The sequence below is a fragment of the Ovis canadensis genome, chromosome 1 (genome assembly GCF_042477335.2).
Source record: "Ovis canadensis isolate MfBH-ARS-UI-01 breed Bighorn chromosome 1, ARS-UI_OviCan_v2, whole genome shotgun sequence".
Lineage (NCBI taxonomy): Eukaryota > Metazoa > Chordata > Mammalia > Artiodactyla > Bovidae > Ovis > Ovis canadensis.
This window is the reverse complement of record NC_091245.1, coordinates 132,168,813-132,185,886: the sequence shown is the minus strand read 5'-3', so window position 1 is coordinate 132,185,886 and position 17,074 is coordinate 132,168,813. Positions and strand designations below refer to the sequence as shown.

Genomic DNA, 17,074 nt, shown 5'->3' with positions numbered 1-17,074 from the left:
ATAGCAAGATCAATTACATAATTCTTTTATATTAAAAATATGTTACGACAAAAATAAACTCTCATGAGCTTAAGAAAACTCAAATAGTAGTTCCCTAATATCCTTATAAGCAAATCTCTAATAATAGGGCACACTTGGTGGGATTATTAGAAAATTTCATAAAAGCAAATTGTTTGTGCTATTTCACAAAGAAAAACCAAATAAAATAAAATATTTTAGTTTTTCTGAACCATGGCATAGAGGGATGTGGTTTATTGCCTATGAAGTTTCTATGCAGGTAACTGGAAAAATTTTTCATGTCTAACTATTCCAACTCACAATCTACCTAAACAGGCTATGGAAATAAGAGCAAACTTTGCAAAGGCCATCACATTTCATCACTCACTGGTACAACCAAATGCTTCCTAACTGGGAACAATCTTAACAGTATCAGTATACTTGGATTTAAAAAATAATGCAAAGAATTATTGCCCATGGTGTGGAAACAGTCTTGTTAATATTAACCTTTTTCTTTTTTGTTTTGTACTAGCCACATTAATGATAACCACTTCTACATGTGGCTGACTACCAAGTCAACAAGTCCAAAACATCATAAGTTCAGAACCCTTGAACAAAGCAAACAAACGAGCGGAAACAAAACGTACTATAAAGGCTTGCTGGTAAGAGGTATACCAGTGTTGTACGTGATTGAAAACTTTGCTGTGTGTTCTGTATGGATACGACATATTGTGAGATATCAGATAGGAGCCACAGAGAGAGAAAGCAGTTGTGAAAATATAACTTGAAAATATGGTGAAGCAGGTATTTTCTGTTTGTTTTTACTTTTAAATTCTAACAGGAGGAAATTAATTTTCAGACCTTTGAATACTGATGCACACACAAACACTTCTCCTACCTTCTCATGATACATTAATTTGTCTGGCTGCCTGAAAAAATACAGGCAGTTAGTGATTTAAATAAATGGACCCCTGCGTATATTTAAATGACTAGATACACTGAGACCTTATTTTCTTTTCAGAATTTCTCAGAAGATGCTTGCTGTCAAAATGGTTTTTGACAAAAATTATATCTCCCGTAGTCTGAACGTATAACTAACTCTTTTTAAAACAGCAGCAAGTTCTTAATTTCCAGTAAAACATCCACAGCTCTTTCTGGAAACTGGAAAGAGTGGAAATAGCTGCAGACCTACTTTGGTCAAATACTCTTTTTTTTTATAGAAATATATATATATATATTTTAATAGAACCAAGTGATATAAAGTGACATACCAAGGAAGAATGTATTTACAAACAATAAAAATAAGCTGCTGTGTAAATAATATGCATCAAAATGATTATGATGCCTTTGAAGACATTCTATAAGAGGTAGGTGACGAGGGAGAGACTGCTCTGCCATCTTTGAATGTCCCCTGATTCTACATTCATCCATGTTTCTGCAATCTCCTCAGCCCAGGGGATGTTCAAGAACTCGCAAGTGTTTCCACGTTCCAAGGTCACCACTGTCCCACGAAGCAGTGCACACCTTCATTTTGGTCGCTGAGGGCAGATTCTGCCCATAATTGGACTCCTCGTTGACAATGACATCGCAGGATGTGACTTTCTGCGCTTTAGGTGGACCCTGTGTTCGCCACGCCAGCATCCATGAGCCATCCTTTCAGTCGTCCCGGCAGACGGTCATAACCACAGGGCTAACACTTCTTCAGCAAACACTGCTTAAAGGCGGAAGGCCTCTGCGAGAGGAGACATCCCTTCGCCAGCTTCCGATTCCCGTCCTGGCACTGCACCGTCCTGGTGTGCCAGCCCGTGTCACAGGTTCGCGAACAGGCAAGCCAGGGGCCTGTCACCCACTGCAGCTGCGGGGTGGGCGAGCCCACTTTATTGCTGCCCTGGCTGGTGACAGAGTTTGCTTTTGGAGCGGACTTCTTGGGAACGAAGAAGCTGTAGCGGACATCAAGGGCTTTCGTGGGGTCTGTGGCAAGAATCTGCACAATGAGAATTTCCTTGGTGGCTGAGTAGCCCATCCCGTGCAAGAAGTCGTCCCTATGGCTCCAACCGCTGTAGTTCATAACGGTCCCGTTGATGTCGACGATGGTTTCCGAAGTGGAAATCATGTACTTGCCATTGATCAGGTACTCACCGTTTTTCTTCTTCAGGGCTAAGTAGGCAGTGAATCTGGTCTGGTCTTTAGCCTTGAACTGGCGGACTTTTATGTGAGTTGCCCCTTCGGGGATCCTCACGACGTCAGTGTAACCCTTACTGGAAGCAGGGATGTCGGGCACGGGAGAGAGAAGGAAAGGGGCCGGGGCGGGGGGCAGAAGGGGGGTGGGGGGGTGGAGAGGGGGGAGGAAGAAAAAAAAAATAAGTAAGAGACTTAACAAATAGATGCACAAACAGAATTTCTCTAAAAGTGTGGAAGACCCGGGTTTCATCCCTGGGTGGGTATCGAAGGGAATGGAGAGAAGGGAATGGATACACACTCCAATATTCTTGCCTGGAGAATTCCATGGACAGAGGAGCCTGGTGGGTCACAGTCCATGGTGTGACAAAGAGTCAGACACTAACTGAATGATTAACACTTGCACATCACCTTATCTTAGTGCAGTTTTAGTGTATTAAAATTTAAAATTTTCAATTTATTAAAGCTTAAAATTGGTTTCAAACGTTGGTTTTCTTGTAACAAGATAAAATTATGGTTAGACTATTATATGGCATACATTTCTTTAAACAACAGGATTTTTTTTTATTTTTAAAATTTTCTCATTATTTTTGGCCACACCATGAGTCATGAGGGATTGTAGTTCCCTGATCAGGGATTGAACCTATGCCCCCTGCAGTGACAGTGCAGTCTTAACCACTTAACCATGAAGGGATGTCCTGTATACATTTTTATTATGATGTTCAAAATTTACAAAGCTATTCTATGTTCTTTTTGGCACAAAATGGGATACAGGTAAACAGAAACCAACAAAAATCTACCCTCAATTAATCTCACAGAAATCTTTCAATTAACGTTCCTCAAGCTTGTATACACATTAAGATCACAGGGGGATCTTTGAAAAAGTTCAAAGCCTGCAAATATGAATCCAGGGCAGTTAAATCCTCATCTTTGGGTCAGAAGGAGCAGTACTTTTGGAGTTTCCCCTACTGTTCTAATGTGCATACTAGTTGAGAAACCATGGGCTTAATTATTTGTTAGACCAGAGGCAGCATAGAGGCTCTGATTCTGTTTCTACCTAACACTCTGGATTTGCTGGGGCAGGACAGAAAATAAAACATAAAATTCTGTAACTGAGTAACCACAGCTTACTGGTATCAAAAGTAGGGAAAGAAAGAAACATTAATGCCTTAGCAAATTTCCCAGAATTACTAGGGTTTGCAAAACTTTATGGTGGACTGACTGAGGCTTTTATGATGAGCAACAAATGAGATAGATTTCTAATGATCCATCTTCTGCTCAGGAAAGTGGGCAAAGGTATAAGTATCTCTGATACCCATAAGTTTGCAGAAAAGGCTAGGTTGAAAGTTAGCTGAGCACCAAGGCATTACACCAGTGCAGGGGAGGCATCTTTTGCCAAAATCTTTGTCTCTCTAAGTCATTATACTAGTGTCTCCATATGTTTTAGGTTCCCAGCTATTTAAATATAAACAAATACTTTGTGTGTGCAGTTTGACTAATGTGTATGAAATTTACTTATTTACTTTCAAATTCTTACTCAAGTTTAGAGGATATGGGGCAACTGATCCATATATGGAAAATGCAAGTGTGTTTCCCACTCAAGCATTTCCTCTGAGTTGGAGAGAAGGCTTAGTCCCAGGGAAGGCCCCTTTGTACTGGGCATCTGATCTACAGTGATGGCCAGGCAGGTGGCAGAACTTCTTACTGTCTTGAAGAGAGGAGATGCAATGCTGATGATATGGCTTACCTATTCAATTTGGTTTATTAACTTTATTTACGTAGTATATTTTGGATTAGATTCTGTTACAGGATCCTTTTTTTTTTTTTTAAGTGTCTAATAGTAAGAGATGAGATGTTTCTACAATGGCTTCAAACAAAGCCAGGAGAAAAATATTCCATCTTACCTAAAAAGCCTTGATGAGGGTGAAAGAGGAGAGTGAAAAAGCTGGCTTAAAACTCAACATTAAAAAAATGAAGATCATGGCATCTGGTCTCATAATTTCATGGAAAATAGAAGGAGAAAAAGTGGAAGCAGTGACAGAATTTATTTGGGGGGGCACCAAAATCACTGTCGACAGTGACTACAGCCATGAAATTAAAAGATGTTTGCTCCTTGGAAGAAAAGCTATGACAAACCTAGACAGTATATTAAAAAGCAGAGACATCACTTTGCTGACAAAGGTCCATCTAGTCAAAGCTATGGTTTTTCCAGTAGTCATGTATGGATGTGAGAGTTGGACCATAAAGAAGGCTGAGCGCCAAAGAACTGATGCTTTCAAACTGCAGTGCTGAAGAAGACTCTTGAGTCCCTTGGACTGAAAGCAGATCTAACCAGTCAATCTGAAAGGAAATCAATCCTTAATGTTCATTGGAAGGACAAATGGTGAAGCTGAAACTCCAATATTTTGGCCGCCTGATGAGAAGAGCTGACTCATTGGAAAAGACTCTGATGCTGAGAAAGACTGAAGGCAAAAGGAGAAGGGGGCGGCAGAGGATGAGATGGTTAGAATCACCAACTCAGTGGGCGTGAATCTGAGCAAACTCCGGGAGATAACGAAGGAAAGGGGAGCCTGGTGTGCTACAGTCCATGGGGTCGCAAATAGTTGGACATGACTTAGTGACTGAACAACAACAACAAAATCATACATTACCATGTGTAAAATAGCTAGTCAATGGGAATTTGCTGTATGACTCAGGGAACTCCAACTGGGGCTCCGTAACAACCTAGACGGGTGGGATGGTGAGGGAGGTTCAAGAGGGAGGGGACATATGTCTACTCATGGCTGATTCATGTTGACAGTTGGCAGAAACCAACATAATACTATAAAGCAAGTATCCTTCAATTAAAAACAAATAAATTTTAAAAAAGGGAAAGCAGAAAAATTCAATGTGTAAATGAATTACACTGCTAAATCTAAACAAAACTCAAATACATGTTCGAAAAAAAAAAAAAAGCCTATCATCGGGGAAGATGTATTAAAGTAATTTGCCCAAGTTCACTAGAGTTAACCAGTGGCAGTGCTAGGACATTGGACTCCCAATTTCTGCTCCTTTCACCACGTCTCTGTGCATGGAACCCTTAGCTCAATCAGCTGAACTTACTAACAGTTAAATGAAAATATGTTCTGGTGATGTTCAGAGTTTAAGTGATACCAAACAGAGTGTCAAGAAAGTAAAGGATGTCGGTTGAGAGAAACAGACAGCACAGACTTTTTTTTTAATCCTTGTTCTTGGAGTCTGACTCATACTCATGAGAATCACTGGGAACTCAGCCCCGTGCAGGTCTCCAGACTGAGTAGCTCAAGGCACTGGGCAGTATGAAGATTCGTGTGCTGATTTCTTGATGCTTCAGTAAAATAGGATTTCCTTTTATTCCTTATTTGTTTTCCTTCACCCTGACTGGTGTCATTTAAACTCTGGGCATGAACCAGTTTCCTTGGTCACCATGACTGAATGCAGCTGTTTTCATGTAAGTATGAAGTATGAAGTGTGGATGGCAGGGCAAGGAATCTTCTTTCTTCTTTATACAAATATCCCCTTTTTTTTTGGATTTCCTTCCTATTTAGGACATGGGAGCAACCTAAATGTCCAGAGGAATGAATCAAGAAGATGTGGTACCTATATATAAAGGAATATCACTCAGCCATATAAAGGGACAAAATTGTGCCCTATGCAGAGACGTGGATGGACCTAGTGAGTCTATACAGAATGGAATCAGAAAGAGAAAAACAAATATTATATTAACGCATATATGTGGAATCTAGAAAAATGGTACAGATGAACCTATCTGCAAAGGGAATCTTCTTGTGTCCAGGGCTTTCTCCATAGTACTAGGAAGAGCACCTGCCATGAAGGAATACATGCATTCTTACATACTACACATGCTGTCATGGAAGTGACATTCTAGCAGGCATGGGGGAGTTAGATCCCCAAACAAAATTATGTGACTATATCTGTTGATAATAGCTGAGGAGAAGAGAGGAGAGTAAGAAGACAGCGGAACAAGGAGGAAGGGGGAGAGACCCTCCAATTCATTTAAGGAAGTGACTGCCTGGGGGCTATGGGGGTTATACTTAGCAGACATTTAAAGGAATTCTAGAGGAAACATCGGTTATATTGTCAAAAACTGTTCCAGGCACAGGAAATAGTGCCCATGCTCCCGCCTGCCTTGTTTGAAGAGCGTTGGGAAGTTGGAAAGTCCAGGATGTTAGAGCAGAACAAGAGAAGAGGCCAGGGAAGAAGAGACTCAGAGCAGGGCAAGGACCAAAGCTTTTGGCATCACCCAGGTTACAAAACAGCCTTGTACACTGACTCTAAGTGAGCTGGCAGCCACTGAAGAGTTGAGCCCAGGAAGGCCACCGTCTGACTCAGGTAAGAAGAGACCATGAAGACCCATGGGCTGAGAAGCCACCCTTGGGAGGACTGCGGGATTGATACAGCCCAAGAGGATGACCACTGGATGGTGGCGCTTGTCCTCCTGGTGGTGAGGGGCAACCAACCAGATTCTGGGACACACCTTGGAAGTAGGACTAAGCAGATCTGCAGATGAATGGATGTGTAGTGTGACAGAACGTCAGGTGTGAAAGACGGCTCAAAGTTTTAGACCCAGGCAGTTAGAAGGACTGAATTGCCCTTTAGAGACATGAAGAAAATTGAGAGGAGTGAATTAAAATTAGGATCATGTTCCTGAAGATTTTTGAACTTAGTGAAATATTTTAATATGCATAATCTCATTTGATCCTCACAGAAACATTTATTTGCGAGATAATTACTATTATTTCCATTCTCCAATTAAAATAAATTAATTTATATTAAAAAATAAAACCATTTTACTTTCAAGGCTGTTAATAGGAAAGAAGGTGAGTGATTCCTTGAGACCATGTGACTAGGGAATTACTAAGTCAGAGCTGGATTGCAAATATTCCAGCTCCAAGATCAGTGTTCCTTTTTATCAGTGAACTATGTCAAGATAACTTATTCAGGATACTCAAACAGATCATTTGCATCACATATTCTAATCTTGGTCAAATCAGTTTGCAAGGATTTATGGTGCATCCTGCTTGTTGCTATCATGAATACCTTTATCTTTCTGTGTGACAGCAAATACATATTTATTTGCTGTAAACACATAAAAAACCTAAAAGCTAAATCTAGCTTAGGCTTGCACAGAGTTGGACACGACTGAAGCGACTTAGCAGCAGCAGCAGCATTATAAGAGTCTTATAAGTTGATGTAGGAAGAATACATAGCATATAGTACATAAGCTATTAAAAAATAATTTTATTTCTCTTTCGGTTCTGAATTTTTTCCCTTCCTTCTTTTTTTTCTCTTTCTCTTTCTCTCTCTTTCCTTTTTTTTTTTTTTAAACAAATAGCCTGTGCATCCTATTTTTATGATTTAAACTATAGCCTCTACTTTGGCATTCCTCAGTCATGTAAAACTGTGTAAATCTTAAACTTTAGAGTTCCAAATCCATCATTTATAAAGCAAGCATTAGACTGGATCTTTTCTAAGGTGCCTGCACCTTTGAAATATACTGAAATGCAGAATATAATTGGACTTGCAGGCTTTCTGACCCACATGGTCCAACACCATTAGATGAATAATTATAATATCACTAGCAAACAAGATTAGGAATGAATATTTTAATATGGAATAAATTCTCAAGCCATACATTTTTTTATCACATCAAGGGTTACTTTTAGTTTTTTTACATTACCATGGCATGCAATTTGTATTAAGAAATGCTTCTTGTTGACTTGGCTTGTATATTCCTCTCCAGTTACAGACAGCACAGCACATACATCAAGAATACAGATGTACCTGATCAATGTATGTGTGTGAGTGTGTGTGCACACTCAGTCATGTCTGATTCTTTGTGACTTCATGGATTGTAGCTTACCATGGAACGGTAATCCTACTCTGTCCATGGAATTTTTCAGGCAAGAATATTGGAGTGTGTTGCCATTTCCTGCTCCAGGGGATCTTTCTGACCCAGGGATCAAACCCGTGTCTCTGGCATCTCCTACATTGGCAGGCGGATTCTTTACCACTGTGGCAGCTGGGAAGCCCCATCTGACCAATACCACATAGCGTAAGGATAGTCTTGGTGAAGAGGAAAAACAATTCTGCATTCCTGCAGACTCTTTAGCTGACTCAGTCATCCTAGCTGAGAGTAAAATATTTCATGCCAGAAACTGGTTACTTTCTAAACTTACATTTTTTAAAGCAAGAGTGTAATCAAGGACCATGAGAGGGAGCAGGAAACAGATATTATGCTTCATAGAGTAGATAGAAACCAGGGTAGTGCACTCAAAAACAGGCTTGCCCTCTACACCACTGCAGATCACTTACATTTTGGTTTGAGAAATGTTTTCTCAAGAAAAATACAGGCCAAAGAGAATTTGTTTGTTTAAAAAAAAAAAAGTAGTTAAGATGGAAACCAGTCATCTCTTCCTAAATTGTGTTTCAGGAATAACAGATCTGCAAGGTACGGCTCAAGTGGAATGTCACAGATTTTTTCTTTGCCTTTTTCACACTCTACAAAACCTGGAGCCATGGCCATTGTGATTCCATCTGCTTTGAGAGGTGCCACAAGTTTCCAGTCGGGATCCGTTTCACGTCCTTGCCTTCCCTTCTCATATTCATAAAGCATTAATAAGGGGAGGCTGGCCAAACCTCCTCTGAGATGGGCCTGGGACCTGGGACACTTTGCTGCAGCGCTGCAATGCTTGTACCCGGACATACCTCTCCTCCAGCAACAAAACTCACAGAAACTGTATGGGGTTAAAAATTAACTGCATGTGTGATTGACTGTGTGTAGCTGGGGCAAATTCTGGGCCCCCAAAATACGAAGAGATCAAAAAACCCAACTGCCACTTTTGAAGAGCATGGAGCAAAAAGCAGGGTACTGTGCCTGCCCCCCTTCACTCGACACCACCAGAAAGTGAAAGCGTTAGTTGCTCAGTGGCGTCCAACTCTCTGCAACTCTATGGACTATAGCCCACCAACCTCCTCTGTCCATGGAATTCTCCAGGCAAGAACACTGGAGTGGGTAACCATTCCCTCTTCTCCAGGGCATCTTCCCAACCCAGGGATAGAACCTGTGGTCTCCCGAATTGCAAGCAGATTCTTTACCCTCTGAGTCATACCACCAGAAGGGTGGGCAAAATACCTAGGTCCCCCTTTCTACCCTCATCCCGTATAAAGAATGAGCTCTCCCTCCTCAGGGGAGCGAGCAAACAAGGGAACATGTTGCTTGTTGTTTTGCTTCCCCTTGTATGGGCCCCAGTAAAGCTTTTCCTGAATTTTTTGTATGCCCTGTAGTCAATTTCTGTTGCTTGGAGGAGGCCAAGAACCCTGGTGGGTAACATGCCCACAGATAGCTTAGGATGTAATGAGTCCTCCTTTATCAATTTTGTAAGAGTCTAAAGTCATGTGATGCGAAGAACTGACTCATTTGAAAAGATCCTGATGCTGGGAAAGATCGAAGGCAGGAGGAGAAGGGAACGACAGAGGATGAGATGGTTGGATGGCATCACCGACTCAATGGACATGAGTTTGAGTAAACTCTGGGAGTTGGTGATGGACAGGGAGGCCTGGTGTGTTGTAGTCCATGGGGTTGCAAAGAGTCAGACACGACAGAGTGACTGAACTGAAAGTCTTGTTCAGGTCAGTTAAGGGTGGTTCTCTCACATTACCTTTTTTTATTGAAGGTTCCAACCACCTTTGTGCAACTGGAGTTGTCTCCTCCACAGACGCCACACTTGTCATACTGCAGCTTCGAGCCAATGATGCCATCACAGCCTGTCCGCACACACTTCCCCCGGACACACACGGAATTGCTGTATGGCCTGCATTCTGTTCCATCGGTCACCTGAATAATGAGAAACACCTTAGCGGTGGGAAATACTGGCTCTGCGTACATGATTTCTTTGATAAAATCAAGTTTTAATTTGGGACTTTTAAGTTTGATTGGAGTAGATTTTATATCAGAAACTAAACAACCAAAAAAAGAAAAATAAACAACGCCCCCCCCTCCCTGCCCCACCCCTCGCAAAAAAGCCATAGTTTCCAGGAGTGTTGAGTAGAAAATCTTTGCCGTATTGGTAGGAAGAAGAACTGGGATAAATCAGGGTTATGCCCTTTCTTTCTTCTTTCTCTCTAGAGCTTAATCTGAATGTGTTAGGAGACCCAAGGTTCTCATCTTCATTTCTGTGTTCTGCGATAAGTCCCCATGGTGTAGTCTTGTCTTTCTATTGATAGAATATTTCACCCAGTATGTGGGACTGTTTCACCCAGTATGTGTCACTTGTGTGGAGAGAGGGAGAGCAGGATTTGGGCAGGCTCAAGAATGTGGGCATCCTTTTTGGTTGCATACTTGTTATTACTGTCATAAAACTGAAAATCTACGCTGGACACGCACAGCCTTGTCATGTTGGAAAGCCTTCCCTATTGTGTGAAATGGTGAGATGCTGAAATAGAGATGAGAGCACGTATGCTCAGTTGCTTCAGTCGTGTCCAGCTCTTTGCAAACCCATGGTCCGTGGCCCAGCAGGCTCCTCTGTCCATGGGACGGTCCTGGCAAGAATACTGGAGTGGGTTGCCATGCCCTCCTCTGGGGATCAAACCCACTCAGCGTTCGCAACTGAGCCACCAGGGAAGCCCCAAACAGAGACAAATTTGTGTAAAAAAATGAGTCTGGGGAAGTCTGAGAAAAGTACTTACTGGAAGAGACAGCATATTTTTGAAAAAAAGAATTAGCATATATTGAAAAAGGTAGTTATAAAATAGTATATATATATGATCTCTTAGTGGTTTGTGCATGTAAGTAATATACATAGTTATACAAATAAATGTACATATTTTGTATTTGTGTATAAACAAAACTCTTGTCATATATGTCTGTGAGTATATGAATATGTGGATGTGTGTTAATTGGGGTGGGATATTCCTCAACAGGTTAACAACTCTCTGGATGATTATATTTCCAGATGATGGTTTTTGCTTTTATTTTTTATATAATATTTTTTAAAGAAAATGTAATATTTTGCAATAAAAGATGAAATGTTTTAAAATGTACATAACTGGGACATTAACTTATTTTTCAATAATATGTCATAAATACCTGAAGATCTGTTACAGAGGTGGTTTTAAATATCACATCTATTTACAAATTAGATAAACAGTATCTGAAGCCATTGCATAATGTTGATTGTGAGAACTGAAACTTCAGTAATTTAGAAAATGCTCTTCTTTGGAAAATAAAGGATAATTTCACATACATAAATTATGATGTGTATATCTAGACGGACATTGATTCATATTAAAAGTGCAGGACATTTTAAAGTCTCGGTCAGGGATAATGATGTTGACATCCTGCTTCGTGAATCACCAATGGAATTCTTCAATAAAACATAGAAAAATAGAAAACTTTCTTGTTTTATAGTCCCCTTTACAAATATAATTTGTGCTAAAAATATGAAAAAAGTATTCTTTTGAGAAGCAGTCATTCCATCTAGTAGGGAATACAAACTTTAAGTATCCTTTATATTTATCTTTGCTTCCCAGGTGGCTCAGTGGTAGAGAATCTGCCTGCCAGTGTAGGAGATGCAAGTTTGAACCCTTGGTAGGGAAGATCCTCTGGAGAAGGACATGGCAACACACTCTAGTATTCTTGGGGATCCCATGGACAGAGGAGCCTGATGGGCTACAGTCCATGGGGTTGCAAAGAGTCAGACACGACAAATTATAAATGTACCTAAGGAATACTATTTTGAAGTTAAGGTCACAACTCATCTTCTTGACAGAGTTACACTTTTTCAAAAAATAGCTTTTAAAACATTTACTTGTCCTGTTTACAAAATCCTTTTGATTCATTGTAGCAAGTTTGAAAACACAGAAATTACAGAGGTGAAAATAAAACCTTCCAAAATCTAGCCACCCCTCAAATAATGACTGTTTACATTTGGTATGTGCAGCCTCCATTCTACCAAATAATTTCCGCCAAGGGCACCCACTGTTTCTGGACAGTCTGTGAGCAGTTACCTTTGGAGAAAACACCACGTAGTAGCCAGTGCCCTTAGCTCTGCAGGTCAGTTTGCACACGTCTCCGGGCAAGACACCGGCATATTTGGGAACCCATTCCACAAATGTTTTGACTCCTTTTGCATCAGACTGATATCCATTTTTGGCCTCACACTGCTCATGACGAAAAGATTTATCTAAAAATTAAAAAAAAAGCACATTATTACTCTGTTCTGAAACTCAGATACGTTCTTATTCATGTAAATACTCTCAAGGAGAAGATGCTAAATCTTTTTTTTCTACAGTCTCTTGACATACCAGCGTTGAAGGATTTTTATCCACAAGCAATTATTTTTTCCTACTCCTAGAATACTCAACTGTTTATGATAATAATTTAAAAACCACTCATGTATTTGTACCTGATTTACACACTCGTGGAACAGTGCAGAAGAAGATTAACAGAATATTTCTTCAGTCTCTCCTGTTGACGACTGCTAGAATGAAATCGTTGTTGTCTAGTTACCAAGTCCTGCCTGGCTCTTTTGCAACCCCATGAACTGTAGCCCACCAGGCTCCTCTGTCCAGAGGATTTCCCAGGCAAGAATACTGGAGCCATTCCCTTCTCCAGGGGATCTTTCTGACCCAGGAATTGAACCCATGTCTCCTGGATAGGCAGGCAGACTCTTTACCACTGAGCCACCAAAGAAGCCCCAGAATACAAACTATGCTTGACATATGGTCGTTGCTGACACTTGGGAGCAGCGTACCGTTAGCTGGGCAGGGCGTGACGCTGCACGAGCGGTAGACAGCCCTCTTTCCCGTGCAGTAGCGGCCGTGGTTCCTGGGCGCCGGGTTATTGCAGTGGCGGTAGGCAAACTGCACTCCGCCCCCACAAGAGCGAGAACACTGGCCCCAGGACCCCCAGGACCCCCAGTTGCCGTGGCTTGATGTCTAAAATAGAAAACAGGAGATATTTTACTCAGAAGGGTGGACAATTTTCAAAATGTACATTTAGAAATCACTTGCATGCAATGACTCGGTGGAAATCTCATCGCAGGTAAAACAAGATCATCTCTGAGTTTAACATGGTCACAGATGTTGAACACTCTAAAGTTGCAACGTGATTCCAATTCTAAACAATCCACCTTTTCTGCCCCCTGCCCCCCAGCACTAGAGGATCTGAATGGGTGTGTGCTTGGTCACTCATTCTTGTTCAACTCTTTGTGACCCCATGGACTGTAGCCCACCACAGGCTCCTCTGTCCATGGGATTATTCAGGCAAGAATACTGGGGTGGGTTGCCATTTCCTCCTCCAGGGCATCTTCCTGACTCAGGGATCAAACCTGTGTCTTCTGCATCTCCTGCACTGGTAGGGGCATTCTTTACCACTGAGCCACCTGAGAAGCCCAGAGGGTTTGAGTACTTCACCTGAAGTACTGAGCACGCTGCAAGGACCTTCTGTGTATTTCTGTCAGTCACCACCGAATCATGGTTCACTTCGTGTCCACTCTGACTCTGCATCTTTAAAGAACTGTGTGATGCTAAAGAAGCTGCATGATCCCAGGTTGATTACTCTCCCATCGTTCCTCCCTCTTGAGCGCTCAAGTTCTGCAGTCCCTTTGCAGACATCACACAGCCCATCTGTCACATGTAAACATATCTGACCCAAGCTTGGCTTCATAACACCCAGTAGAAAGGAAACAGGACAGATACTAACAGTACCCAATCACATGGACCAACACCACAGGGAATGAAGAGCCCTGTTATGACATCCCAGGTTGATTCCTCTGGAAACACTGCAGCAGGAAGCCGAGACGCCAAAAGAAAAATATTAGTAACTCTTTTGTCAAGGACATTCTTGAAGAACCTCCTCTGGTTGCATGGTTCATGGTGTCTGTGTCAGGGTATCTGAGACTGGTAGCTTGGGTGGTAAGCCTTGAAAGGAACAAGCAATGAGCACATAGCAAAGGTCTTCCAGGGACTCTGAAAATGTTGCAAGTGCTGCTGCTGCTGCTAAGTTGCTTCAGTCATGTCTGACTCTGTGAGACCCCATAGACAGCAGCCCACTAGGCTCCTCTGTCCCTGGGATTCTTCAGGCAAGAGTACTGGAGTGGGTTGCCATTGCCTTCTCTGGTTGCAAGTGAGAAGGAACCAGGGCTTTGCTTGACAATGAAGGTGGTGGGAGCTGACCTGAAGCTGGACTGGGTGTACAGAGAGGGAGGTCCAGTGCCTTCCTGGAGCAGGTGTGGCTACTTTAGTTCCTGACGTTAGATGACTTGCTATTGCCTCAGATGGTTAAAGAATCCGTCTGCAAGGTGGGAGGCCCAGGTTTGATCCGTGGGTTGGGAAGACCGCCTGAGGAACGAAATGGCAACCCACTCCAGTGGGTTCCCTGGAGAATCCCACGGACAGAGGAGCTTAGCGGGTTGTAGTCCATGGGTTTGCACAGAGTCGGACAGGACTGAGTGACTAAGTATGCAGCAGGCACACCATGAGGGGTAACAGGACCATTTTGGAGCTGACCAAGTATGCCTGAGGACCATCTGTCAGCTCTCCTATGATTCCCTTCTTGAATTTAAACAAATGTGTTCCAATAATTTGAAGAGCAATTTGAAAGCAAACTCCCAAGTGGTGACTTAGGGGCCCTACTTGCGGTCTCAATGAGACAGAATCTGGGCTCTCTACTTATTTATTACTGGGTATAACCCGAGACTGACATTTTCTCCAGTAATTGACAGCTAAGGATGACTCCTGCAGGTAAAAGAGGAAGTGGTAAATAGATCCCTCAAGAAAACATATTTTAACTAGGAAACAGAGCTTTTTGGGGACAGTCCCCTCCATATGTCACAGGAATGTACTTCAGCCCTTGAGGCTCCGGGGCTTGCATGACAAGAAAAGCACTTACCGAGTAATATTTTTTCTTGGTTTTGTCCACACACTTGCCCTGCAGGCAGATCCTCCCTTTCCCACATGGCGTTCCTTCCACGGCCGGCAGCTTCTTGGTCAGACACACCGTTTGGCCCTGGCGCACCACGGCACACCAGAGGCGGGCACACACGTCCATGCCCGGACACACCGAGTACTCTGGTCCGAAGGTCAGGTTGCACTGCTGGCTGGCATCGTAGGTCTGGCCCGGGAGCTCCTCAGGCCCTGGAATCTGTTTGCGTGGTAGGTCCAGCAAACAGTTACCTACAAGAACAACCAAGATTGGCCACTGTTCTGCATTTCTGTTTCCAACTTTGAAAATGATGGATCTAAAGAAGCAAGACTCCGGCTGGTGTGGAGACACATTGCATCCACAGATCCCTGGCGAGGGGACTCTCTGGACAAGGCTGAGCACCTCCATGAACTCGCCAACACCCACCAGGATTTCTGATGGATGATGTGCCCTCAGGTATCCATAATGATGGTATCATAATGATGGCAGTGAGTTTTATTTGATTAAATGAAATTTTGCAATAATTAGTTTTGAAAATAACCATCATGCTAAGGGACTAAAAGAAACTGGGATGGACCTAGCAGAAATCAGAAAGTGGGTATAATAACAATGTGTGTGCTGTGTGCTAAGTCACTTCAATCATGTCTCACTCTTTGCGACCCCATGGACTGTAGCCCACCAGGCTCCTCTGTCCATGGGATTCTCCAGGCAAGAACACAGGAGTGGGTTGCCATGCCCTCCTCCAGGGGAGCTTCCCGACCCAGGGATCCAGCCGTGTCTCTTCTGTCTCCTGCACTGGCAGGTGGGTTCTTTACCACTAGTGCCACCTAGGTGTTACAACAGCAAAAACCACAATAACAATAAAGCTATGTTCACAACTTTGAGAAACAGAGTTTGTCCTTGCGCCCTTTCTATGCCCCTTTGTCCACTACCAACCCAAGTTCTTACCTCTTTTTCATGCACTCATCCCCCATCCATGTTACCTTTCCATTAATTCCATAAATAAAGAACACTGGTCATTGCTGCACTCAGTAAGCGTCTGCTTAGCATGTACCATGTTCTACCAAACATACCAGATATTTGGAAATACAGAAAAGTGACCCAGATCCACCCCTCAAGGGCTCCTGATAAACTGAAGGAAGCAAAATAAGTCAAGTCTTTCTCTTAGACTGAAATAATTTTAATGAGGAGCTTTCAGGCACCACGCATTGGAGCAGTGCGAAGAGAAAGGAAAATATCTCTGATAACTTGGGACTGAGCCCATTTTGTCGCTCTTCACCTCCTTTTCTCCTCTTTGTGTTGGTTGTTGAGTGCAGTTGGTATTTGTTGGGTCTTTGGAGTACACAGTGATGGGGGGATCAGACAGGGAGTGGGGACTCAGCAGAAGCTGACACACAGACGGTGCAAACTCAGAAGCTAAAATACACCTCGCCTTCCCCAGAAAGCTTCCCTAAGAAGTTCCTTCTGAGTGAGTTAACTCCGTTAATTTCCTCAGTTTGTATAGGAGCTTACATATTGTCTATCAGTTTCAGAATTTTTCTATTTACTTGATTTTAGGATTTATGCACTGACTGCTACTGAACGAACTTGCAACAAATTGCAACGAATGAACTTCTTGGCGAACACAACAGAATCTGCTATGTAGAATTCTCCTAAAGACTGAATAAACTGATACATTTAAAGAACTGAAAAGAGTGCCGTGCTAAGTCACTTCAGTCGTCCGACTCTTTGCAACTCCATGGACTGCAGCTTACCAGGCTCCTCCACCCATGGGTTTTTCCAGGCAAGAGTACTGGAGTGGGGTGCCATGGCCTTCTCTGACACACTGATTATTTACACACTAAAAATGATGAATATTTGTTATACACTGACACTCGTTTTGGATTTCCCTGGTGGTTCAAAAGGTTAAAGAATTCACCTGCAATGCAGAAGACC

The 17,074-nt window shown here is 42.4% G+C and overlaps 1 protein-coding gene across 1 annotated transcript in view; it reads right to left on the bottom strand.

The window, feature by feature from the left end:
• Positions 1-1,234: 1,234 nt before the first annotated feature.
• ADAMTS5 (ADAM metallopeptidase with thrombospondin type 1 motif 5) overlaps positions 1,235-17,074 on the bottom strand; it is a 52,509-nt gene continuing 36,669 nt past the window's right edge. Inside the window, exons 4-8 of the mRNA XM_069549541.1 lie at positions 15,107-15,390; positions 12,969-13,152; positions 12,223-12,398; positions 9,876-10,051; positions 1,235-2,255 (exon numbers count right to left, since the gene is read on the bottom strand). Coding sequence (XP_069405642.1) covers positions 1,688-2,255; positions 9,876-10,051; positions 12,223-12,398; positions 12,969-13,152; positions 15,107-15,390 — 1,388 coding nt within the window. The 3' untranslated portion in view covers positions 1,235-1,687. The remainder of the gene's footprint in view (positions 2,256-9,875; positions 10,052-12,222; positions 12,399-12,968; positions 13,153-15,106; positions 15,391-17,074) is intronic.